The sequence below is a fragment of the Pseudonaja textilis genome, chromosome 17 (assembly GCF_049901715.1).
Source record: "Pseudonaja textilis isolate UNSWEBS1 chromosome 17, rPseTex1.2, whole genome shotgun sequence".
NCBI classification, from domain to species: domain Eukaryota; kingdom Metazoa; phylum Chordata; class Lepidosauria; order Squamata; family Elapidae; genus Pseudonaja; species Pseudonaja textilis.
In genome coordinates, this window is record NC_142006.1 from 5,595,799 (window position 1) to 5,620,662 (window position 24,864).

Consider the following 24,864-nt stretch of genomic DNA (forward strand, 5'->3'; position numbering starts at 1 on the left):
CTCTGAATGCCTGCAGAGCGAGGAAGGACTTCTCAACCTGTGTCCTGGCAATGGCCGGGCATCTTTCCCAGGGCTGTCTTGCCATGGACCGCCGATCCCTTTTGGAACGAGGCAAAAGGGACCCGGAGATGTCCCAGTGGACACCGGTAAAGCCCTTCCACCAGCCCTCCTCACAGTCAAAGGCAAGAACCGAGCGGCGATAGTCTCCAATGGCCTGGCTTGGTTTATTGGTGGTGATCACCGCACCCGCTACAGCAATTTGGTCCTTGGCGATAAGCTTCCCCAGCCGTCCCAGATTCCTTGGCAGTTCAAGACCAGGTCTCAGCTTGGAAGCGGCGCGTTTGTGCCAAGAGGGCAAGATATTCCTCCGCTTCTGCAGCAGAGAGGCCTCCTTCCGACTGGAAAACAAACTTCAGGGCTTCTGCCACGTCCTCTGGCATCTGCTTGGCATTTCTGGAAGAGAGGGGTTGCCGTAACAGGAGGAGAAAGTGGTGACAGCAAAGCCTCAGGGCCCGGTGGGCACACCGGAGCTCCTAAGGGCTGCAGAAAGGTGCGAAGATTCAGTTCTGCCTGGGCCACCGCAGAAGGACCCCGACCTGGCTGATACCTGAGAAGATGCCACTGTGCCCCGTGGCCGGTGGATCGAGCGCTAATGGCCCTCCAGCCGTGGCTCAAAGTGGAGCCAGACCTTCCTTCGATGAAGCTACTTACAAGAGGAGACCAGGACCAAATCCGCGTACACCGATCCCCGTATGTTGTTTCTACATCAATGCTTTATATAACCAAGAAATTATACAAAAATCTAATGCAAATTCTGTATAAAATAATACCAAGTATCAAAAGTCACTGTTACCTTTTTTTTTTAGGTATTAAAACAAATCCTAGAAACATATTTAAATATCTTGAGGTGGGGAGGGAGGGGGGAGAGTAAAGGGAAGTTGACAATTCAGGAAATTGTTCTGGAAAATCTTGGCATCGGTTTTCTTTCCCCAGAAGCTTTTAGGGATTATTTTTGGGGCACGTGTGAAAAGTTGCTTTGATTGTGTCACCGTTGTGATGTTTAAAACTTCAGACAACTTTGAGGAGACAGTGTGCAACCTGCATCTGGGCTAACCACGCAACGCCCAGTTCCTCCTCAAGGCTGGCCTCCCGTCTGCAGAAATGTGAAAAAACTCGTTTTGGCCCCAGAACTGGCTCGACGCGGCCTCCACCCTGACCTGGGCAGGAAGGTGAATCAGGCGTTTCCGCCCAGGATACACACAAAGGTGCAAACAGGCCACACGTTGGAAGAAGGCGAGGCTTAAAAACCCAGGAAATGCCGCCAACGCTGGAGTCAGTGCAGACGTAAAACCAAGGACCGGAGCCCCAGCGTGGGAAGGAGGGCGGAGGGTTAAAAGCGATTCGGATAGCAGCTCCTGTCATCGCAAAAGATCCACTCTCTCTGCCCAGAAGCCGTAGCCGCTGAGTCAGCGCGGTTGCCTGACCCCCCGCCGGGACCTGAGGGTCCTCGTGATGGGAGTTCGCTCTAAATTCTAGCACCGCTCAATGCTACGAATTGGCTTTCTGTCCCCGGATGGCAAGAACCCTTTGCTTGCCAAGAGGAACAGGGGGAAAGTGCAGAGTGCAAAGCACCAGGCCTGTCCCTGAGCAGCCCTTTGGAGGAGCCACCACGGACTCCACCGGCCGTAGGATTCCTTCCACGCCCTGCCACTGAAGGGGACGGATATGCTACAAAAAATCCTTGTAAACGGGAGCCGGAGTTTGCTCGGGTGCTGAGGATGACTGGACAAGGGCTTAACTCTTTAGGCTGCTTCCTGGCACTCACCCAGATAAGTAGATGTGGGCCTCCTTGTGCTTCACCAGTTCCCACACGAGCGCCGCCTTCTCTCTGATACGGTGCTGGACATAAATTTTCTCTTCCTGTGGGGAGACGCCACAAAAGGTCAGGCAACCTCAAGCGATTTAGGCTCCGACAGGGAGCAGAGACAAAGACGGGGAGGGGGGTACTTGTTTAACCGTCCAACTGGGAAGCTCTCGAATTGGGCTCGGGGTGCAATCGCGTAGGAGCCCAAACAGAGGGTATACCGGAACAAATGGGAAGCTGTTCCGAGAGTGACTCTTCCACGAAGGCACACGCCGGCCTCTACAGAGACGCGCTTGGGCTGCCCAGTGAAAAGATACGAAGCAGGGAAAACGTCGTTCTTATACGGTCGCTTTCCTCACGCTATACTCCAGCCTGATCTCTGGTTTCCTTTTCCCCCTGGGCGAAACGAAAAGGCTGCTAAGGACCCTCAGCAACACGGAAAACCATATCCAACCCTGGTGGGAGACGAACCCTCGGAACGCCTGGGGTCACGGCGGGAGTCCGGCCTGAGCACCGGAGTTCCCAGGAAGGTGGCGGCGAAGGGAAGCATTTCAAACATGTGGCGTGACAAAGCTCCGCTCGGGCTTTCGGAGGAAGGCCACACCAACTGCGTGTTCTCAAGCAGCCACCGCAGGAAGCTGGGCAGGACACAGGGCCGCTCCTGTAATTGTTCTCTTCCTAGCCTTCTTCCGAAAGGCATCTTTCTGACTGTTTGGCCAGAGCCAAACTGCACGTCCAGCAGGAACACCCTGTGTCACCCCTTCCTGGGCGTGAGCCACATCAGAAGACCAGTCGCAGGAGGCCACGGGCTTGGCTAATCCTCTGGGCTTTAAAAGAATGCCGCAAAGGGAAGGTGGTGGCCAGGAGCCCCTTCTGCAGGGCTGAGAATTTGTAAAAGGGAAGGAACCATTCCCGCCGTGCGGTTTCCACCACCCCACTCCACCTGCTTGCAGAAATGGGACAGAATTAAAGCCAGAGGCAGGGCTGAAGCTGGACTATTACACGCCCGACTCAACGCTATTTTCCTTTCCTGAGCAGCAAACCACTTCCTGGAGCCTCGGGAAGGACTCTTGATGTAAGGTGGATTGTTTAAAAAAAAAATCTGATGCCTCCATTAGGGAGAGAACTGGACACCTTTTGCCCACAGATTCTTCGTCAGTTAATGCAGGAGAGAGCCAGAGTCAGGCCTGCCTGACTGGAAATAGGCAGCACTCTTGCCATATCGAGCCCGCATTTATTCAGTATCATGGACTATAGAAGGAACAGAACAGACCTCCAGCCCTTGCTTCTCAATGGAGACCGAGTGGAGCAAGTGGCTAGTTTTAAGTTTCTGGGTGTTACCCTAAAAGAAGACCTGACCTGGGGGTGCTCGCATTGCATCCCTGGTCAAAAGGGCCCAGCAGAGATTAGACTACCTGAGACTTCTCAGAAAACAACAACTGAATAAAAAACTGCTGGTGACCTTCCACCGCTGCACCATAGAGAGTATCTTAACTTACTGCACCTCTGTATGGTTTGCCAATTGCACAGGGGCAGGTAGGACAGCGCTCCAGAGGGTTAATGTCATTGTCCAGAGGATCATGGGTTGCCCTCTCCCCTCTTTGGAAGAGCTTTATAGTTCCCGCTGCCTTAAGAAAGTTCAAAACATTCTCAAAGATCCATCTCATCCTGGGCACCCCTTTTTTTTAACTACTACCATCTAGCAGATGGTACAGGATAATAAAAACAAGGACAAATAGGCTGAAAAACATCTTCTATCCCTGGGCAGTAGCTCTGTTGAATTCTACCGTATAGTGCGGTATCGGGGGTTTTCCATTCAATGTGTGGAGTGTGCAGGATGTGTGTGTTTGTGTTTATTTTCAGGGTCATGATGTGCACTGAAGATGGTGCTTGATTTCGTTGTACGAGGTGCAATGACCATAAAGTAAACTATCAGAACAGCAATGGATCCAGACCTTAGGCTAAGTGGAAAGCCCCGTCTGCTCCAGTGAAACAAAGCAAGGGGCAGCGAGGATGGCTGGATCTTGTGACCCAAAGCACCGCAATCTGTGGTTTTTTGCCCCCAAAGGCCAGGCAGTACTGGAGCCTGTCCACCTTGAGTAAAGGACCTGCCACCCAGCCGGCTTCTCCAAGGTGAGACCACCCCTCAACAGAAGGAGCCCAGCTGACCAAGCCACAGAAGCAGGTGGGAGAGAGGAAAAACAGCTGATATGCCCCCCCACTCCACCTCCTCCAGTGCAAACATGGCTCCTGCTTCCAGCCTTCCACGGAGGACAGTTCCAGAGCCCTCCTCGATCTGCCTTACGTCCATTTCATGGGAGCGGAAATCCGAAGTTTCCGGCTGGCACGTGGGGCGATTCCTTCTGCCCCCCGCTCTCCCTCCCGGTTCGGACCCCTCCAATGCCCATTGCAGCAATCCCGGCTGAGAGGCATCCTGTGCTTGCATCCTGTGCTTGGAAGGGCACGCGAACCCCCCCCGCATGAGGCTGCGCCCCGCGGGATTTACCTGATCCCGGGAGAAGGCCACAAAGAGCACCAGGAGGCCCTTCTTCACCAGTTCTTCCCACTCCGCCTGGCAGTAAAAGTCTCCGGCTCTGTTTCGGCAACCGAAGAACAGGCAGTTCCCTCCTGCGGGGGAGACCAAGAGGGGGAGGGGGGCGGCATCAGGAAGGTCAACGGCCAGAGCAGCCAACTGGGCAGGAAGAAGGGTCAGCTGGGCTTGTTTGCTAAAGGCTCTGGGCAGAGCCATCGCCCATGTCGTCATGGTCTAAGGGAGACTGGCCAATCGATGCCATGCCGGACAGGAAAACAGAGCCAATCCCGGTTCCCGCTTGACCGATGTGCGGACGGGGCAAATAAGGGCATGTTGGACATTTAATGGCCGACAGCTGGAATCAAAGCAGCGGAAGAGATCGCACTTCTGACAGCGGCCATTCACACGGCTGCTAAAAAAAACCCGAGAGGCCTCTGACGTGGCACCCAAGCGGAGACGGGAATATGGCCGAATTCTCCCGTGCGCCACCCTCCTGAAAACTACGGGTGAATCCACAGCCCCTCCGGCCGAAAACCACAAGCGAGACCACGCCGTACGCGTCACGGCTGTCCCAGGTGTGCTTGGGCGACTGCTCTCAAGATCAACTGGCCAGACTTTTAGAAGTTTGCCTCGCCCGCACAGCGACTTCACCTGTTTTGCCCTGGGCCACTCGCTCCTGTATTGCCGCTCTAAAAACCGCCACGCCAGTGCCGGGCCCGATCATGACTGCCGGAGTGGCTGGTTCCCCCGGGAATCTCAGGGTCCCTTTCTTCACCCACAGAGGAACCAGCACCACCTCTGGAAAAGGAGAGAGGAGCCGCTGAAAGGAAAGGAAAGCGAGGAGGCGTGGGGTGGGCACAGCGCCTCCCCCAGCCTCAATTTGGGATCTTCGAACAGAGAGGGCGCAAAGCTTATTCTTATTTTAAGTGCTTATTTTACTGCTATTTTCTTCTCTTGATAGTTGGCAGTGGAGTTGTTAGGAGTTCGGCGGCACACAAACGTGACCGGATAAATAGTCCCCAATACACCCCCGTCCCTCCCGTTCTGTTCACAAGGGTCTTGATGGGGCGAAAGCAAGGTAGCTCACCGTTCTGTGGGTTGAGAGAGGCCAGCCAGGTGGAACACAGGCCCCGCCGAGCTTTACTGAGGGAGGTCTTGTATCGCACCACAGCCAGGAGGATCTGAATCCGGCTGGGATGCATCTGGGAGGAGGAAGGCGGGGGGCAGAGAGAGAAAGAGAGAGAGAGAATAAAGCCCTGGACCCCGGATGGAGGCCCTTGGCGGAACTGAACTCGGGCAGCGGGGAGAAAGTACCTGATGCCCCGAGTAGCAGAAAAAACACCTCCCCCCTTTCTTGAAAAAATAAAAATAAAGAAGTGGCGGTGGTGGTGATGCCCATAAGCAATCAGTTGTTTTTTTGGGGGGGAACTGGCCAGACACAGGCAGAAAAACTCCCCCTGCATGAGAGTTTTATTTCTTTGGTTCTGTGGGGAAAGGGAAAGGACCAGCACAGCCTGTGATGACCTGGGGCGCGGCCCAAGACAACACAGTCATGTGTGTGTGTGTGTGTGTGTGTGTGTGAAGGAAGCATCCATTTAGCATCAGTTCAAAGCACCAGTCAGCCCCCCCCCCCCCTGCCCCGTTCCCCTCCCCACCCCTCCCCTCCAGGCACCTGCATACTCTTACTAGCATTGAGGAAGCGATGGAAAAGGCCCGGGGCCTGACTGGTGGAATGAGGTCTGGCAGGTAATTCCAGGGAATGGCACACGTTGTGTGGGGGAAGTCGCAGAGGACCTTGGGGGAAGGAGGGGAAAAAAAAAAAAAAACCAGGCTTGATTCAGGTTAAGTGTCAATGGCAATAATAAAAGAACCCGACACGGAAAAGGAAGCGGCGACATTTCTGCTGCCGGAAAGGACTTCTCTGAAGCAGCCAATCCCGAAAGAGAACCTGATGCAGAGGATCTGGAGGGTTTTTTTTTTTAATGGAACCAGACCAGCTGGGGCAGAAAGCACCCGGGTAAATGGTTGCGAGATCTCAAGCACCAGAGTTGACGGGGTTTCTCCAACCCAGAGTTCACAGAGGGAGAAAAAACGAACAAAATCGCAGCCACGCAACTAAAAAGGGCAAAGCTATTTGAAGGGCAATGGCTCCTGGCAGGCTCTGAAGGTGATCTGGACTCATCGAGGAAGGTGGTTGAGTTTGTTGACAGACAAGGAGGCCAAGACCGAAACCTTCCGATTAGCAAACAGCAGCCTTTCCCCGTGGCCGGGTGCAGATCCGGAAAGGACGCTGGCTTGGCCTACCTCAAGTACGGTCCTGCGGGGCCGGTTGCAGTAAGCGAAACGCTCCTCCTGGCCTTGGGCTGAGCTGAACTCCTGCAGCTTACTTCGCTCCAGGTCATTTGGAGAGAAGTGGGAGAGGAACTCGAAGAAGGAGCGACGAGGGACGCACGTTATGTCAAGGTAATGGGTCGCCAGGTAACGGACAGTGCACGGCTGGGGCAGGTGAGCGGGGAGAGGCGTACCTGGAACGCAGGAGGTCCAAGAAATCAACAGGACCGTGGGTGGCTGAAAGCCTACTGGGTTAAAGCTCCTTGGGAAAGGGGCTAAAATCTCGCTTGAAGAGCCTGCAGAGGGAAACTATTCATACCTGCCTCTGTTGGCGTCAAGGTGAAGCAGGCATCTGGGTCCAGGCGAAGGAGATCACAGAAATGCCGCACCTCCTCAGCGTCGTTCTGTGGCTGGATCATCACAACATCACCTGCAGCGTATCTGCCAGGGAGAGGCGAGGCCTGAGATCTGGGATCCTTGCTGGGGATCAATTTCAGAGACTCTCGGGGTTCCTGCTTTCTTTTAAGACAAGCTGCCCTGCGAAACCTTGTCGGGGACCCAGGAAGCTGCCTGCAACCTCCTCAAGTCGTGGCAACTCTTAATGAGGGCTGGGCGGGGGATGTTCCCTTGCCTTCCTTTTACCAGGCGATGCAACCAGGGTCTAACCTGGACGCCGGGCGATGGACCCTCCCTTCTTGGTCCTCTTCTAACCCTTTATCAGCGCACTCCACTTGAAGACCCAGGAGAGAGCAGCAAAAACGAACCAAGGAAACTCACTCGATCCCAGAGCCGGTGATATCAAATTCAAGAAGACGGACGTCTTGGAAATGGGATTCGGAGGTCACCCTCTCGTTGGAAACCATCCGGGCACAGAAAGGATTCCTTTCTGATGGAACATCGCTCAAGGCACCTTCCGGTTGTAGCGCCGCCCTGCGGAGGTCACCAGAGGCCTCATCCAGGAACTGAAAGGTGTACTTGGGTGGTAACCTGTGGAAGTCAGAATTGGGGTGATAAGTTGCCTTTCCCCAGCAGGTGTTCTGACCCAAACCTGGTTCCACGAGAGTAAACACAAAGGTAACAGCAAAACCTTTTCCTGGCTCATTTACGAATCCTGTTTCTTGACAGATAAAAGGCGGCGTCCAACTAATTAGCTCTGACAAGAAAGAGCCTTGCCAAGTTCTTGCAAGGCTGCCATGAACAACAGAATAAAGTTCCTAAACCATAAATCAAAGAGTCTCCAAAACACCAACTCAGATATTCTAACGTCCACCAGGCTCGAGTATCAAACTTCTTTGCCTTCTGCAAAGAGCTGCAGTTTCTCATCTGGCTTTTATCTTCTCAGGGAGGGGCCATTACCTTGCAACCTTTCCTTCAAGCAGCCCTACGCGCACGCACACTGAGCACAGGCTCCTCGGGGACCTCTTCCTCACTGCTGCCAGCCTCCACCATCTCCAAAGGCAGCATTCCACTCCCTGGTGGTCCTGGCCCCACCCCTGCATCCCACGCAAGCCCCTCACCTGAGTCCTCGCTGAGACTTCAGCCGTCCACACCTGCTGCTGGCGAACCACAACAGCAGGTGGGGCAGGCAGGAGAATGCTGAATAGCTGTGGCAAACCCATCCTTTTTTTTCCTTTACCTCCCTTTAAAGGCAACCCAGTTCCGTTTGGTTGGTTCAAAAAGGAAAAGAGTTTCGATTTTATTTTAACCAACACGTGCACAAAGGTAACCCACGTTTCTATGTCACTTTTCCTTCTTGCTGTACTTACAAAACATCGGGGCTAATCACACAGAGGCCGGGAGGAAGAGGATATAGAGCTAAGATCTTTTCCCATAAACTCAAAAGCCAGGGGTCGATGGCGGCATCCGGTCTAAAAAAAGAAAAAGAAATGGGTTTCGGAAGAGAACTTCCTTTGTGTTCGGTTACTAGGGTTCAGTACAGCAACCATGAGCTCGTAGAGCGCCCACATTTTCTGACTGGCGCCTCCAGCAAGGGTGGGAAAAGAGGCCAACCAATGGCCACCACACACAATGAGCCCTGCGACTGGGCAGGAGACAGCTTCTGTGAACCTGGAAGTGGGATAGGAAGCTTTTGACCCAAGGAGCAGAAGAATGGTAAAGAAAGTTAGGGCCGTGATGGCGAACCTATGGCATGTGTGCCACAGAGGGCACGCAGAACCATTAGTGCCGGCGTGCAAGCTGCGGGCAAACTTACCTCACTGCGCTTGTGCATGCCTCGCAGCTGATTTTCGGTGGGTTTGAGGCCTTTTTGACCTTCCAAAGGCTTGAGGAAGGCTTCTGCAGGCGAAAACTAGCCCCGTTTCGTCACTTCCTGTTTTTCCGAAAATACCGGAAGTGACGAACGGGCTAGTTTTCGGCCTGCAGAAGCCTTCCTCAAGCCTCTGGGAGGCCGAAAATCAGCTGTGAGGTGCAGTGCAGGAAAGGGGGCGGTGGGTGGTGGGTGGGGATTGCACACGCATGCGTGGGGGGGGGAATGTGCACTACCTTCTGGGTGCCGGCACACGAGTACAAGCGTCCAAGCGCATGCACAATTTTTGGCACAGGAGCCCAAAAAGGTTAGCCACCACTGGAGTAGGGGATAAGAGAAAAGCTCTGTGTCAGGGCTCCAGTAGTGACCCCCATTTAAATCATGAGTCTCTAGCCTGATTGTCAAAGCTCAAAGATTTATTAGGAGAAGACATGCTGGCGCTGCCTGGGTGTAGCTGACTCTGAGACACATCATTCATTGTCGCTATTCTGCCTGTCCTGTACAATGAATTGTGTGGTGTAGGAAGATAATAAGGTCTCAACTCCATGATGATTGAAGAAGCCACATGGTAATGGCTTCAGGCAAGAGTGAGGAAGCCTCCCCCAAACCGAACAAGAGTCAATTTAGTGACCAATCAGGATTACAGATGTGACCACGTGACATGGACTACATTTCCCAGGATACCTTAACTACGTTGATCATGAGGCACTCCCTTAAGGGGACAGCTCTCAATTCCTAACTATCCCAAATCCCATAAACTCTAAACTGTCTGGACAGCACAGTCGCCCTTGACCCTGGTTTCCTCCCACTCCCTGGATGTATCATAATTCATATTCTCCAATGGGACACATCCATAGCCAAAAGTATTCATATTCTCCAGTTAGAACTTTGCACGGCAGAAACTTCCGTCGCCTGGAAACTATCTATGAAAACATTTATGGAATGCAATTTCGTTTTTGCAGCTTTCTACACTGCTCCCCGCTCCCTTTCTGTTGGCAACTCTAAAAAGAACAGAGAAATATTTTATGAGTTCACACCCTGTGTTTTTTTCAGAGTTCCCTAACAAGTCCCTGTATTCTTCTCTTACCCCAAGTCATGCTGGTCATCACCCAGGGCAGCAGGCGCAAGGGGGTTGCCTCCAAGCTGAAGAAGCCGCCTGTGCAGTTTTTTGGCAATGAAGTTGAACCTGGACCAGGAGACAGAACAACATGCGGAGCAGCAATTGAGGAGGAAGCTTCCAGAACGTCCATCCCCACAGAAACAGAAGGCGGAAATGAGTTACAGAGCAGGAATGGTCTTTTGGATCAAGGCAATGCAAGGAAGCACCTTGTTTGCCAGGACACCTCACAGGGGGACAATAACCTTGTTAAAAGCCTCCTCCTCTCACTGCGTTCGGAATGATAAACAATTCAATCCTCTAGGAAAAAGCAGAGCGCTATAATGGACAGGGTGGTGAAATGGCAATGTGTGTACGTGTGTGTACGTGTGTGTGTGTGTGTGTGTGTGAGAGAGAGAGAGAGAGAGAGAGAGAGAGAAAGGGGAGAGAGATAGGATGGGGAGGAATCTATTCAACAGCATCCTGAAGAACTTATTGGCACAGCTGGATGAGACCCCGGAACAGCGAACAGGTTTGTAGCGATAAGCACAACAGGGCAGTCTAAAGGCACCGCCATTTAATGGATGAAAGTCACTACCACGATAGGGCATTTAAAAAAAAGGCGGGGGGGGGGAGAAGAAGGTTGCAGGAGAAAGAGAGGCCTGCAAATCTTATTCAGAATATAGTGAATGCTATTCAAAGGCAAACAAAAAAAGGAAAACGTCCCATTCATGTAGCATTTCAATGACCTGTTTCTGTACAACTCTATAGCCACCTATAGCTAACAATACTTAGATCACCCCGTTAGCTACTTGTGCCCCACATTTCTTTTGACAAAGCTCTAGAGCCTAGAACCTGTGGCACGCAGAACCATTTTGTGCCGGCATGCGAGCTGCAGGCAAACTTACCTCACTGCACATGTGCGCACCTCACAGCTGATTTTCGGCCGGTTTGAGGCCTTTTTCAGCCTCCCAAAGGCTTGAGGAAGGCTTCTGCAGGCTTCTACAAGCTTTGTAGGCCGAAATCTAGCCCCGTTTTGTCACTTCCGGAATTTTCAGAAAAACAGGAAGTGACGAAACAGGGCTAGATTTTGGCCTACAATGCTTGTAGAAGCCTGCAGAAGTCTCTCCCAAGCTTTTGGGAGGCTGAAAATCAGCTGTGAGGCACAGTGCAGATAAGGGAGCGACGGGGGTGGGTGGTGGTGGGTATTGCGCGCGCATGCGAAGGGGACGTGGGGCGGGGTGCACACTGCCTTCTGGGTGCTGGCCCCTGAGCACAAGCGTGCAAGTGCACGCACAATTTTTGGCACAGGACCTCAAAAAGGTCAGCCACCATGGCTCTAGAGCCCCAAAACCTGGTCAGCAGTAGCAGCCGCTGCTCAGAAGGCTGGAACTACAACATGATGAAGAACTCTGACTACCATGCTTGGCCTATTAACTTCCCTGAGAGAGAGAGAGAGAGAGAGAGAAGCGGCACTTACTTGGGATATGAGGAATCCCCAAGCCCCAGAACAGCGTAGTCCATCTGGCACAGGGAAGTGGGAGGCAAGTTCTTCCGGAATATAAACTTCCAGAAATTCTGGAAAATTAAAGAAGTCCCCAAAGGAAGACATTACATGGAAGTTTTTCCCCCAGGAACCCTATCCTGCTCACTGCATGGACTTTGGCGCCAGCCCTACTAGAGGGGGAACCAAAACTGAATGGCAGCCATCAGCCCTGCTGGCTGGCAAGGAAAAGGCAGAGCGGGGGGTCAGCCAGGTCAGCATTCCCAGGCTGCAGCCAGCCACACAGGCAAAGGGGCTCCCCCTCTGCCCCAGAGGCTTCCTAGGGTCAACTCGTAGACGGGAGGCTCTGCTGCCAAACGATTCGAGCCCAATAAAGTCCTATAATCAGGGAGGGAAAGGTTCATGTTCATGGCCTGTACCCTCCCAAGGAACAAGGGGAGGGGCTCGGAGCTGACCTTCATATTATCTGGAGGGTCTCCTTGTCCTGTGGTTGCACAAACAAAGATCACCAGCGGCTCATGAATCAGGTTTGCCTTCCAAGAAGCCATGCAACAAAGAGAGAGAGAGAGAGAGAGAGTCACAATCGGTTCCTCAACAAAGCCCTCAAGGTTCTTCACGAACATTGATTTCATTGCCACCCACCAATTATATTTGGGGCAGCTAAAATGGCAAAAGCACCACTTGTTGAGCTGGGCGGCTATTGAAATGAATTAAAATCAATAAAAAGTGAAACAAAAGGGCTAAAATGTAATTTAAAAATTAATAAATGTGAAAAGCAGTTCCCACTCAATTCAGGAAAAACCACGGTCTCCTCTGGCTGGAAGCTCTCCCTTGGGACCAAGGGAAGGAGTTCTTCCACAGGTCGGCTAGCTGGGTCTAGGCCAGGGGTCGCCAACCTTTTGGACCTCAGGGACCACCAAACTCATAATTTTAAGTCCCAGAGACCCTGGGAAAATTCAAAAAAAAAAAAAAATCTGCAGGAAAATTCCCCACCCCGTTTTCCTACCAATGGATCATTCTTTATTTGGGATCGCAGGATACCATCTCCAGCTCCGTTGTCACGGGGAGGGAGAGACTTTTGGCTTCATGCAAGGAAAGCAGCAGAAGTCTTTCTTTCTCTCCCCCAAATTCCACCAGAAATGAGTCTTTGCTGGTGCAGCCTCTTGGAGCAGGACGCCTTGCAGGATCCCAAAGACTCAATTCTGGCAGAGTTTGGGGGAGAGAAAGAAAGATTTCTGTTGCTTTCCTTGTGTGCAGCCAAAAGCAGAAGAAGAAAGAAGCGGAAAGAAGCAGTCCAATGGCCAGGCCAGGTGCGTGGGGTGAGTGGGGCAAGTTCCTCCCCTCCGCCCTTTCCCCTCTCCCCTCACTACCTTGTGTTGTTCGCAATGCAAGCAACACAAGCCTTGTGTTCCTGCACAGCCTGAATTAACTGCTTTGGGGGTGATATTTCTCTGTGCACCACCAACATTTTATCACAGACCACCAGTGGTCCTCGGCCCATCGGTTGGCGACCACTGGTCTACGCCACAGCTTAAGCTGAGGCGGGATGGCTTTCTATCGATATGTAAGCCGAAACCACTTTTAAGACCCTGAGCTGCTACTCACCACCTGGTAATCGTCCAGGGCCTCAACCTTACAGTGGAAATGGCATCGTTTGGCTTCTCGGCCAACCCTCTCGGCGGCATCCTGGGCAGTTCCTGTCTGGCTGCCATAAAGCACAAGCATCTTCCGGGCTGCCATCTAAAGGAGGGAGCAGGATGGAAACATCCAGGCATTAGGAGGCACAACTTTCCCAGTTTAAGTTGTCAGTGGAAACAGGGGAAAGAGAAAACGGATTTTTTTTCTCTCGACTTCAGCCCAGCTGTACCTACTTGCCGCCTCCTGAGCAATTCAAAGAAGATCCCAAGTCTAAACACGGACTTGTTTTAGACAAAACAGGTTGGTCCTGCCAAATTTACCCATGTATAAAATGAGATATATTGTAATGCCTACATGTGACCGTAGAAGCGTTTGTGGAATAAAATAAGATCTGTGCCCCTTATTTTATGTGTGTGTGTGTGTATGTATGTATGATGTATGTATATATGTACGTATATATGATGTACGTATATGTATGTATGTATGTATATATATATATATATGTATATGTATATATATGTACATATGTATGTCTGTTTTCTTATGTTTCCGCGGGTATTATATGTATGGTATTTAGGTTTCTTCGGGTATTTTCCCACGTCTTAGTATTTGTGCTTTTATTATAGCGACGTTTCAGCAGAATTTCATCTGCCAGAAAACAAATATCTATATATCTATATCTAATATATATCATCTATCTATCTACCTACCTACCCAATCTATCTGCCAACCTACCTATATCTATATCTATCACCTATCTATCTTATCTATCTCAAATATATATACATAGATAGAGGGAAAGATTTATATATATAGAGAGAGAGAGAGAAAGATATTTGTTTTCTGGCAGATGGGATTCCGCCGAAACATTGCTATAATAAAAACACAAATATTAAGACGTGGGAAAATACCCGAAGAAACCTAAATACCATACCTATAATATGTATATAAACACATATATGTATACATATATACATACATACGCACACGCATATATATTTTAAAACTACCGCTTAGAGTGTCTTTGCACATTTCAGGAATGCAGAGGAGGAGGAGGGCCGCCTGAGAGGCTCCCGGGGGGACTAGAAGTCACATCCAGCAGCTCCACACTGGAGCCTGGAGGTTTCAGGGAAGCTGCCCTCCCTCCAGATTCACGGTATCCCAACGGCACCTCAGTCTTGTGGGGATGCTCCCAACATTTTGAGCCCCGTCCGGAGTTACAGGCGCTTCTCTACGGCCAGCGACCTCGCCCCCTCCCCGCCCCCCCAAAGGAGCTCTCCCTCCCGGCCAAGCGCCGCGCCGCTTTGACGGGTCGCGGGAACAGCAGCTCCCCCGCCTGACCTCGTCCGTGGCGCCGGGACAGCCGAGCGGCGGATAGAAACGCGGCTCCGCGGGGAAGTGCCGGGGTTGCTTCGCACATCCCCGCCTCAGGCGGCGCGCTGGGGCGGAGGGCGCATGCGCGCAGCGGGAGGTGGCGGGGAAGCCGCTCTTGCCGGCCGGACGGCGACTCTCCCTCAGCTGGGGCCAAGCGCAGGCGCCGTCCCACTGGCCGGGGCTGCCACGCCCCCCCTCCTCCGTCGCGCGCGCGCGCCCGCCTTCGTCACCGGAGCGCGCCGGAAGCGCCGGGGCGGCTCCGCGGAGCCTGAAGCCGGGGATGTTGTTCTCCCTGCGGGAGCTGGTGCAGTGGCTGGGCTTCGCGCCGTTCGAGCTCCTGCTGCAGGCGGCGGCGCTGCTGGCGACCTCGGGGCTGCTGGCGCTGAAGGCGGACGGCGCGGCGGCCGGGCTGAGCTGGTGGAGCGTCTTCGCGCCGCTCTTCGCCGCCGACGGGCTGAGCACCTACTTCACGGCCATCGTCTCGGTGCGCCTCTTCCAGGACGGCGAGAAGCGCCTGGCCGTGCTGCGCCTCTTCTGGATCCTGACGCTGCTCAGCCTCAAGTTCGTCTTCGAGATGCTGCTCTGCCAGAAGCTGGGCGAGCAGAGCCACGAGCCGCTCTGGTACGGGCTCATCATGTCGCCCGTCTTCATCCTGCTTCAGCTCCTCATGATCCGCGCCTGCCGAGTCAATTAGCAGAAGGAGGAGGAGGAGGAGGAGGAGGAGGCGCTTCCCACTGGCAGCCTTGGCAGGAATGACCGGGACTCTCCTGGAAGACCCCCTGACCGGCTGCGGCTGCTTCCTGGCACCGAGGACTGAAAGCTCACGCCATGGTGGGGGTGGGGGGAGTGCTGCAGGGGCAGAGAATTGCACACACCGGTAACGGTTCTTGGGCTCTGGGGGCATAATGGCGGCTCTTCTGCCATTGGACTCTGATTTCCTGAGGGCCAGAAGATCTGGGCGAGCTCTGATTAAAATCAAGAATAAAAAAATGTAGAGCCAGTATGTAAGCCTCTTGCTTTTCTTCCCAACACTGAGATTTGGTTTTTAAATGTTGAAAGAAAAGCTTTTTGAGAAATAGCTGACAACCAATATTTGAAAAATGGCAGGCAGTTTTTTGATACAGGATTCTTTTCGCAAGGGTATACTTCCAAGTTATTGCTAACTGCACACATTCAACGTGAGCAGGGCTTCTTGCAAAGGGCAAACACCAATGAAACAGATGGCATATAAATTACAAGTGTGTAGCTGAAAATGAAGTAAGCGCTTGTCGAATGCTTGTAGTCCAGCAACCTCGATTGAAAGCTTGCGGCCACCGCTTCCTTTCTAAAGTTGCATCTTGTCAGGGGCTTGAAACATGCAATTTCAGGATTAAGGATTTTGATTTGGCTCGTGTGGGCAGCACGGAGAGATTTAGCTAATAACTGTTATGATCTGGATTGCTGGAAGAGTTCCAGAAGAAAAAATGTGAAAAAAATAGATGAGCATGTATCACAGCCTTACATATAGCTATATAACATGGAATAGAATATAATACTTGATTGACCAACTGTGATTGGACACACAAGGGTTTTGTTTTGGTGTAAATATTCTCAGTATACATAAAAGATACCTTCATCAAGAGTTGAGAATCAAGGTATGATACTTAATGATAGAGGGTACAATAAGCCGTCAAATCATACTAGGAAACAGTCAATATAAGTCGTAAGGATACAAGAGACAAAGTTACATAGTTACAAGTGGGAGGGGATAGGCGATAAGGAGTGATGAGAGAAGATTAATAGTAATAGTAGTGCAGACTTTGTAAATAGTTGGACAGTATTGTGGGAATTATTTGATGGTGTTCAGGAAAAAACTCCCCTTGTGTCTAGTTGTTCTGGTGTGCAGGGCTCTGTAGTGTCCTTTTGAGGGAAGGAGTTGAAGCAGTTTATGTCCAGGATGTGAGGGGTCTGTATATTTTCACAGCCCTCTTTTTGACTCATGCAGGATACAGGTGCTCAATGGAAGACAGGTTGGTAGTAATTGTTTTTTTTTCTGCAGTCCTAATTACTGTTTGGGCAATATGCTGACTCGTGGCCCGCTGGAACACGGCGTATTTAATTAACCCAATTGCCTGGACTCACAATACACCGACCCTATAAACAAAATAACCATATTTTAATTCGGGCGGACTAGTCTTGCAGGCAAACCCAGTGCAGCCTTAAATTTGCATGGCAGGTTTGGATGGGTTACGTTCTCAGCTTCTCTTTAAGAGCGCGTGGAGAAGGCCAGACACGACCCAGGGAAGGAAGGAAGCATGGGGAGGGCAAGCAGCCCAGAAGGGGGACGGCGGGAAGTTCTGTCCGAGTAGCTCTACCCTATCGCCCGCAGAAGGGCTGCGGCGCAGGCAGGAAAGCCGCCTCGGAGATTCCGGAGGCGAAAAGGCTGCTACATCGCTCCCCGGTAGCCCATCCTTGCCTGCCTCCAATTCCCAGAATCCCCAGCTAGCGGGAGGAAGGCTCCCGACCAATGGTTGACGAGTTTCTCCAAAAGACGCGACTCCTGCCCAATAGACCTCGCTTGCGCGCGCGTGGGCGGGGCTTCTTGCCCAGCGCAGTGCGGGGACGGGACGCGTGTCTAATTTGACGGGATTGTACGGAGCGTTGCCTTTAGGCCTAAGGACGTTTCCCGCTTAGCGCTGCGGCGCGCCCGAAGTGGCTTCCGCCCGAAGAGCGCCATTCCGTTCCAAGCCCTCCGGAACCAGAGTTCCGCTTTACCTGACGAAAAAAAAAAAAAACCAATGGGAGACCTCGGCAATCGACTGGGCGGGGCTGTCCCGCCTCCCCGTCCAATGAATGGCGCTGTCGACTGAGACGGACGCGGCTCCCACGCTGAAATCCAGCAACGCCCCGAGACTTCGCGACGGGACGAATCGGGTTCGTTTTTGGTGCGCCGAGGCGGGACTCCTTCGCGGCAGCCAATCGGCGCGGCCTCTGGCCAAGGGCGTCTCCTCCGCGGCCGGTGGGCGGCGCCATCGCCGGCGGGCCCAGGAAGTGGCTGGAGGCGGCGGCGGCGGCGGCGGCCGGTCGGCCAGGTGGGAGTCTGCCCGCTCGCCATGAGCGGCCTACGGGAGGGCGCGCCGGCCGAGGCGCCGGCCTGGAAGCTGGCCCTTCTGGAGCGGAAGCGGGCCAAACTGGCGGCCGGCATGGGTCTGGAGCGCGGCCGGGGTTCTGCTCCGCGGCCCGGCCAGAGCCCCGACGGACGCGAGGCCGGGCCGGTGGTGGCCGAGAGCCTGGGCCCGCTGCGGGAGAACCCCTTCATGCGCCTGGAGAGCGAGCAGCGGCGGCGGCGGCGGCGGGGCGCCTGCGAGCTCCCGGGGCCGGCTTCCTCCCCCGAGTCCCCGGCCGCCGAGTCCCCGGCCCTGGCGCAGCTGCTGCAGCTCTACGGGGCCATGCCCGGCATCCGCACCATCCGCGCCGACAACATCCTCATCATCGAGTCCAGCGACCCGGCGGAGGCCGCGCAAGGCGGCGCCCTCGGTCGTCGGAGCCCCCTGCGGGACTTGCTCGCCCGCCGCGGCCCCCCTCCTCCTCCTCCTCCTCCTCCGGTCACCGAGATCCGCGCCGTCCAAGTCGTCGTCTACGAGCCCGAGGCGCCGCCGCTCGCCGAAGGCCCCGATTCCGGTTTGGTCAGCCGGCTGCTGCAGAAGTTTGACCGCGCGGCGCAAGGGAAGGCGGGGCGAGGGGGCGACGGCCCTGCCCTGCCGGTGCCTCCGCCGCCCGGGCCCCCCGCCGCCCGGCCGGCCCCCTCGCCCGGCCTTCGGGGCAGCGGCGGCGGCGGCGGCTGCGTTTTCTTGCAGAAGATCGGCTCCAACTCCTTCGTGGTGAATCCGCGGGGACACCGCGCCGGCCTCGCAGCCGCCCCCGCGCTCAGCAACGGGCGGGCGAAGGCGGCGGAGGTCGCCGCTCTCCCTCCCGCCAGCGGTGCCGGCCAGCGCGGGGTGGCTGCTGTCTCCAAAGCCGTGCCATCCTCCCGGAGCCCCGGGCCTTCCTCTCCACCAGAAGCTGAGGCGGGGAAGCCAAAGTGCGAGGCTGCTGCTGCCCCGGAGACCTCGCCCCAGCCGCCTGTACCGTCCAGTGCCACTCTGGACAGCCGGCCCTCCTCGCTGTTCAGCTCCAGCTGCTCCTTCGAGATCCGCCCGGTGCCGAAGCCCGATCTCGCCGCCATCCCTGCTCACGACCTCCAGGCGCGCGCCTTGGCCAGCCTGCGCCTCAACTCCCGCAACTCCTTCCTCTTCGTGCCCCATCGGAAAGAGGAGCCCCCTGGCTCTCCTCCGCCCGCAGAGGCCCTGCCTGCTGCCCCCGAGAAGGAGGAGGAGGAGGAGGAGGAGGAGGAGAAGTCGGTGCCCGTGACTTACATAGACGAGGACTTGGTGGCAGCCATGCCGCCCTTGAAAGTCTTAAGCCCCAGGCTGGAGGGTTTCCGTGTGCCCGGAGAAGGTGCCTTGACGGAGGACCCTGATTTGCCCACCTTTTCCGCTGCTTCCATTCCCCGCGCCAGCACCTTCACCGTAGTGCCCAAAAGGAAGCCCCCCGCAGCCAGCCCGGAGCCCTTCAGCAGAGCCTGGGTCCAGGAGGAGGAGGAGGAGGAGGAGGAGGATCGAAGCCAAAGGGAAGCGCAGATGGGAGCCCTCCAGCAGGAATCCGGTCGCCTCAAAAAACGCTACCCCACCGTCAATGAGATCGAAGTGATTGGCGGCTACCTTTCTCTTAATAAGTCCTGCATGAGCAAATCGGGTATTCAGCGCAAAAAGGTAACCAGTTGACAGTGGCTGACCAGTCCTTTGTTTCGGTTATGCTTCTGCTGAATTTTTGCAGCGTGCGGAGGTGAGCAGGACTTAACCGAAGAGTGCTGGGTTGCTGTTGTGCAACTGCCCTAGGGCCTCTCAATTTCATAGGTTCTTTAGGGAGCCCCGGGAACACGATGTGCCACTGTTCACTTCGAGTAGCTCACGGTATAAATAGGCCAGACTTGAATGCAAGTGCAGAGCTAGCTGTGTGAAATCGCAAAGGAGAACTTGGAAAGGTTTTTTTGCACGCTTGATTTCATTCATCCGTTGTGGAGGGTAAGGAAGGCACCCTTTGGTGCTGCGCTGTGATTCAGTGGTGGTGGATCCTATACAAACAAGCATTGTTTATGTTTAGAAAGTTTTTTTAAAAAAATAATAATAGTGAACTTTTGAAGTTGTGCTTTTATTGGGGGATAAGAATTTCTCTTGGCGAAAGAGTTACAGTCTATACATACAGATCAGGGTTCAAGATGACAGGCTAAAAAGGGCAAATGTGGCTTCCTATCTTTTCACACTCCTGTGTTCTGCAAGATTACAACTGCTTAGAAACTGATGGGCAATGCAGGCCAATTGCTTTTGGGCCAGTGCTAGGCTGGGGTCACTTCCCAAACCGATTCATACCCAACCAGCGTCTGTTTCCTTCTGATTCATGCAGTTGACTTGCCATTGGTACAGATTCCTCTAACAGGGTGTGGCAGACGCAGGGTGGGAAAGTGAGGTAAAAGTGATCAAATTATTATGCAATATCAAGGGTCGGGCTGGAGGAGGGAATTATGTCTACATTTCCTTGCAGCTCAAGTTCCCTTTGAGACATTGCTGCACTGTTTCTTAGCTGGCAAAGTATTTTTTTTTTCTACACCAAGGGTTCCCCCTCCCCTCCCCCCCGCCCAGTGCCACCTCGTTGAGGGCTAGTGCCAGTTTTTCTTTGTCCTTCAATGGGTTGCCTACTGAGCTCCCCCTCCCTTTCCAGCTGTGGAAGGGCTTCCCGCCCTGTCCCAGCTGAGGTTGACTTTTATATTTCGAAGTCGCCAGAGGGAAACCTGCCCCTTGAAGAATCTTTGTGCTCCTTGTGTTCAGTTCCTGCTCTGGTCAGTTAACTGGCTTTTGGCCTGGGAGCTCAGGTTGCTATCAACAAAGAAAACAGGAGCATTGATGAGAGGCCCCTGCTGGAAGGACAGCTCCTGAACGTGGCCTGATTGGCTGTTCCGGTCAGAATAAAGCATTCCTGGAAATTACTTTATGTCCACAGGATACCTGTTGGCCAGAAAACAGCCTGCCAACTTCATCCAAAGAGGATTACTTTCAAAGGACTGCAAGTTAGTTCTTGGTGATGAAGATCACTTCTTCCTGGAGTTCCAAGTAGCGGTTGTAGTTCTTTGCAGGAGCTCTGTGAACGAGGTGAAGGTGAAAGAGAGGAGTCCTCCCAGACTGAGGATGTGCTTGGCCCCAAGGCCTCTTGTTCTTGGTCCAAGGCGGTTTAAAGTAAAACTTGGTGGACTGTGGAAGTTGGCCACGGTCAAAGAGTTTTAACTTGCTTGCTGTTCCAATATTTGCAGTATCTTCCCTTTTGGGGAGACACTTTGAGTTAGAAACCGTGTGTGTGTGTGTGTGTGTGAGTGAGTGTTAGCAAACTTGCCCCAAGTGTCTGAAACCTGGATCTCCCCAGTGGCACCTGATCCTGCGCTCCTTTGCAGGATCCTTCGGGGTGTTGATTACAGGCTGAAAGGCAATCCACTTTACGGGCCTTCTTTCTTCTGGCATTTTGGCCCAGTGTTTGTTTGCATTTGAATTGCAAAATGATGATCCAAGGAGAGATAAATAAGGAAACACCTGGAAGTAGTGTGAGAACCAAGGAAACATTGGCTTCTGCGCTGATGACGACGAAAGTTTTCCACCGGACGCTGTGGATGTTTACACAAACTGAAAAGCTTTTTGCGTGAATCGATTTCATAAGGCTTTAAGCTCAGTGTTGAGGTTGCTTTCCTAAAGTTCTTGTTCTGTCTTGTTGAAACTCTGCAAATGGGACCACCGGGCACCTGGCCATTGCCACAAGGACCTTGCAGTTTGTGATGTATTTTCCATAGCTTAGAAGAGACTTTGGAGAACTAACCGCCTGCTTTTTTCTTTTCAATGCTTGAAATTGGATTACTGGCCATATGCGAGCATTGTAGTCTTAGCTTCTCCGTTCATGTTTCTTTTAAACAAGATTGCTTTTGTTTGGGACATAAGTTACTTTATTTTTAAAGTAGCTGCTTCAGAACAAGACTCTTAAGCGGTGACAGTGAAGATGATGTGAGGTTCTAAAAGGGAGCAAAAGTTATACGTTCAGTTTGGCCGAGTGGTTAAGGTCCCAGGCTAGAAAGAGAGTAAATTCTGAGTCCCACCTTAGGAATGAAAGCCATTTGGGTAACTTTGGGCCAGCCTGACCCACCTGTAAAAAATAAGGTGGGATATCAATAAATATGACAAGGCGGCTTATGAATCTGCTCTATATCCTCTTGGGAAACTTCCTGAAGCATTCAAAAGTGTTCTGTCTGCCTGTTGATTCCCACTCGTCACCTGTTGAAATAGGTGGCTATAGAAATCAAATAAAAATACTGAAGGAATAAGCGAGAAATTTGCCTCCCTGAAACCTGCGGTAGAATTGCAAAGCAACTTCTTACTGTTCTTTCAGATGAAAATATCCTTCAACGAGACCAGCTTGCAAACCATGTTTGAATATCCGTCTGAGAGCTCCTTAGTGGAGGAAGAGGAGGAGGAGGAGGAAGAGGAATATGCCACAGAAGTGGATGAGAAGCCTGCCTTTCGCATTCCTCATCCGAGCAGTACTGTCAACTCACACCCAATCAACTCAGGTAAGCCTCTCCTTTTCTACCCTATTTCAAAACCTTTTGGGTTGACGCTATGGCAGATCCCCAATCATGATGTCACTTTTGGAACGAGCTTGGGCGAGACAATGGCACTATTATCCCGTACTTTCCACATTCAGAAACGGAGTAGGTATTAAGCACCTGCTGCTAAAACGGCAACGTCCCCCAATAAAATAGAAGGAAAGAAAAAAAATATTCAGGAAGTTGATACTTTAAACTTCCACGTCCTTCTTGATGTCCAGTAGAGATTTTGCAGAGGACAATGACTTTCCAGCCTCAGGGATTCCTCAGTGGAATCTCTGCTCATGCCACCCCATCTTCCTCTTCCTCTTCTGCTCATTCTGGACCTCATGTTCTTTGATAGGTTTGTCAGGTTACACTCCAAAGCACTCCCTAGGCTTCAACAAGTGGCAGGAGCAACAGTACCCGAAGCTGCCTTCAACCATCGGAGCCCTTCCACAGGAGACTGACCAACCAGAGCAACAGGTCATGGTAAGACTTGGGCAGGCGTGTTCTTGTCCTTTTGCCTACAGCCTTGGGGTGGGGTGGGACGTATCAGTGGGCGGCAGCTTCTTAATGCACAGACAAAATAAACTTTTCTGCAATAGAGCAGAGGCAGCAGGCAAAGTTCTGTGCTTGCAGCAGCTCAGCCGGTGGTACAGGTAAAACTCAGCGTCATTCCAGTTTTGAATGGCTGCCCTTTCTAGCAAATGGGACGGAGGGCTTTGCTTTGCTGCATTTCTCTTCTCTGGAAAAAAACAACAGCATGGTAGCTATCTTTGTCTCTTCACAGCTCACCCCTGCCGAAAAAAGCCACCTGTCTGACTTCAGTAGCGAACCTGCCCTCTACTTCTGAGTCCTGAGCGCCGCTGAATATATTCTTCGCACCTTTTCCCTACCAGATACCTGGAGAGACAAAGGTGGCACACAAAGCCAAACTTCTCTTCCCTCCTCAGGTACTGAGGTGCCCCAGAGGGCCTCACGTTCAAATGCACCTCGTTTTGGCAGTTTGGGGGGGGGGGTGTTTTACCTGCAGCCTTCCTGTTCTGAGAAAAACAAATCGCCTGAGGTGGCCAGATGCTGAATGGGCCGCCAAAAGCTCAGACCGCTGTTGAGCCACTAGGCTGAGCTGCTCCCTCCAGCCAGATGTGCACAAGATGGCTCAGCGATGAGAGCTGGGTGCCGAACAAACAAGCAAGCAAGCAAGCAAGCTGTAACCTAACGGAAAATATTGCCTGAGAACTCACCTTGGGGAAATTATGCTCCGAACACTTAGCAGAAGTGGCCATTGAGTTTTTCAGCTTGGCAAATAATGACAAATAACGTTGCCTTTAACAGACTAACTGTACTAGTGGACTCTGTTTACTTTAAAGAAGATTCCAGATCCCAAAAGGGCTAATCGCAAACATGCACCCTCCTAATCTGATGCTTGCATTTCTAGGACCAAATGGTGCAGCAGCTCAGCTGCACAGCTACATCACCCCATTAGATGCCTCCTGTGGAATCCTGTAGAAAAGTTGGCCAGTTGTGATCCTTATAGTCTTGTTTTCAGCGGCGCAGACCCCCAAATGCTGGTAACAGGCTTTTAAGAGTTCCCCGTGTCTGAATGAAGCTCTAGGTCAGGTGGCCAATCCTTTACTTGCTGTGCCACTCGGTGCTAGTTCACTGCTGCCCAGCGCTTGGAGCCAAGTTTTTCAGCACTGACTCAGCTCAAGTCTGAATCTTTGGAGAACGGATGGAGACCCCTGGCTCTCTGATCCTTCCTCTTCCAAGTACAGCGATAACCTTTTGCTCTCATATTTTCCAGCAGAGCTGCTGGTCTGACCATCTGAAGGAGGATTATACAGATTAACTAGCTAGCACTGCATTCAGGTTGTGGAAAACCGAAATAAAACACTCTCATTAGCATTTCAGCCACACTCCAAGCAAAAGCAGAATGCTGTGTGTTTATGTGACAGGCTCAGCCACACGTGAAAGGACCAAGTTTTAAACCACCTGGAGAGTAGGCGTTTGTCTTCTTTTTCTTTAGTACCTTAAATCAAAGCAAGCTAATTGACTCTTCTATATTTTGCACTTAATTGTTAATGGAGGAAGCCGGGGGTTTGATCTTACACTCCGCCAGATCCGCCTGGAGAAATGAAACTACTGTACACGTTGCTCTTCTGCCCTCGAATGGCGTCACTTTGGCCTTCCTCATTAAACCACACAAGTGATTTCTTCATGATTGTTGTTGGGTGATTTATTGGGCTCTTTCATGCAAACGCTCTTATCTGCGTGCAGAATCCCAACGTGGACCTGCAGTTAGATCCCCTCAACGTTCAGTCGTGGATTCCTATAGCATCTGGCCATTTTGCTGGGTTCGTGATCAGGGGAGCTGCGAAAGCATAGAAGGCTGGAGGAAAAAGAGGCCGGATGGCGGAGAACAATCTCTATTCGCTAGGCCAAAATAGAATTGGGCTTCCCTTTCTACGCAGAGCTAACACCGTGCACGGTTCGGGAAGCCTTCCTTGCTGTTTTTCTATTTACCTTTCTGCGCTGCCAGGGGAGCCGCAGCTACAGGTT

At 52.5% G+C, this 24,864-nt stretch overlaps 3 protein-coding genes across 6 annotated transcripts; 2 read left to right on the forward strand and 1 right to left on the reverse strand.

The window, feature by feature from the left end:
• Positions 1 to 198: 198 nt before the first annotated feature.
• Positions 199 to 14,776, reverse strand: NDOR1 (NADPH dependent diflavin oxidoreductase 1). Of its 4 annotated transcripts, none has more exons than XM_087914500.1 (15): positions 14,404 to 14,776; positions 13,200 to 13,334; positions 12,050 to 12,127; positions 11,571 to 11,668; positions 10,082 to 10,180; positions 8,495 to 8,596; positions 7,506 to 7,715; positions 7,048 to 7,169; positions 6,702 to 6,922; positions 6,084 to 6,191; positions 5,485 to 5,599; positions 5,049 to 5,195; positions 4,371 to 4,492; positions 1,826 to 1,920; positions 199 to 453 (listed from the first exon to the last, which is right to left on the reverse strand). In XM_087914500.1, the coding sequence occupies exons 2-15, from the start codon at positions 13,332 to 13,334 to the stop codon at positions 309 to 311; spliced, it is 1,797 nt and encodes a 598-aa protein (XP_087770626.1). In that variant the 5' UTR covers positions 14,404 to 14,776; the 3' UTR covers positions 199 to 308. The 4 variants fall into 4 exon arrangements, with proteins under 4 accessions (XP_087770626.1, XP_026568177.1, XP_087770627.1 ...); XM_026712392.2 differs by having other exon boundaries at positions 14,574 to 14,769; XM_087914501.1 differs by lacking the exon at positions 199 to 453 and adding an exon at positions 762 to 1,153 and having other exon boundaries at positions 14,574 to 14,752.
• Positions 14,777 to 14,819: 43 nt separating this feature from the next.
• TMEM203 (transmembrane protein 203) lies at positions 14,820 to 15,606 on the forward strand. The gene has a single exon (XM_026712408.2). It carries the CDS (start codon positions 14,887 to 14,889, stop codon positions 15,298 to 15,300), a length of 414 nt encoding a protein of 137 aa, XP_026568193.1. The 5' UTR covers positions 14,820 to 14,886; the 3' UTR covers positions 15,301 to 15,606.
• A 526-nt stretch (positions 15,607 to 16,132) lies between these two features.
• On the forward strand, positions 16,133 to 24,523 carry TPRN (taperin). Its single transcript, XM_026712589.2, has 4 exons — positions 16,133 to 19,396; positions 22,107 to 22,287; positions 22,667 to 22,794; positions 23,096 to 24,523. The coding sequence occupies exons 1-4, from the start codon at positions 17,699 to 17,701 to the stop codon at positions 23,156 to 23,158; spliced, it is 2,070 nt and encodes a 689-aa protein (XP_026568374.1). The 5' UTR covers positions 16,133 to 17,698; the 3' UTR covers positions 23,159 to 24,523.
• The last annotated feature ends 341 nt before the right edge of the window (positions 24,524 to 24,864 follow it).

Coding starts and splice junctions, on each gene's coding strand:
- NDOR1 (XM_087914500.1), bottom strand. CDS start 13,334: ATGGCAGCCCGGAAGATGCTTGTGCTTTATGGCAGCCAGACAGGAACT. Junction 5,600..6,083: donor CCATCGCTTCCTCAATGCTA/GTAAGAGTATGC, acceptor TCCTCCTCCCAG/ATGCATCCCAGCCGGATTCA. Junction 1,921..4,370: donor TGGCCTTCTCCCGGGATCAG/GTAAATCCCGCG, acceptor GTCTCCCCACAG/GAAGAGAAAATTTATGTCCA.
- TMEM203 (XM_026712408.2), top strand. CDS start 14,887: ATGTTGTTCTCCCTGCGGGAGCTGGTGCAGTGGCTGGGCTTCGCGCCG.
- TPRN (XM_026712589.2), top strand. CDS start 17,699: ATGAGCGGCCTACGGGAGGGCGCGCCGGCCGAGGCGCCGGCCTGGAAG. Junction 19,397..22,106: donor CGGGTATTCAGCGCAAAAAG/GTAACCAGTTGA, acceptor CTGTTCTTTCAG/ATGAAAATATCCTTCAACGA. Junction 22,795..23,095: donor AACCAGAGCAACAGGTCATG/GTAAGACTTGGG, acceptor GTCTCTTCACAG/CTCACCCCTGCCGAAAAAAG.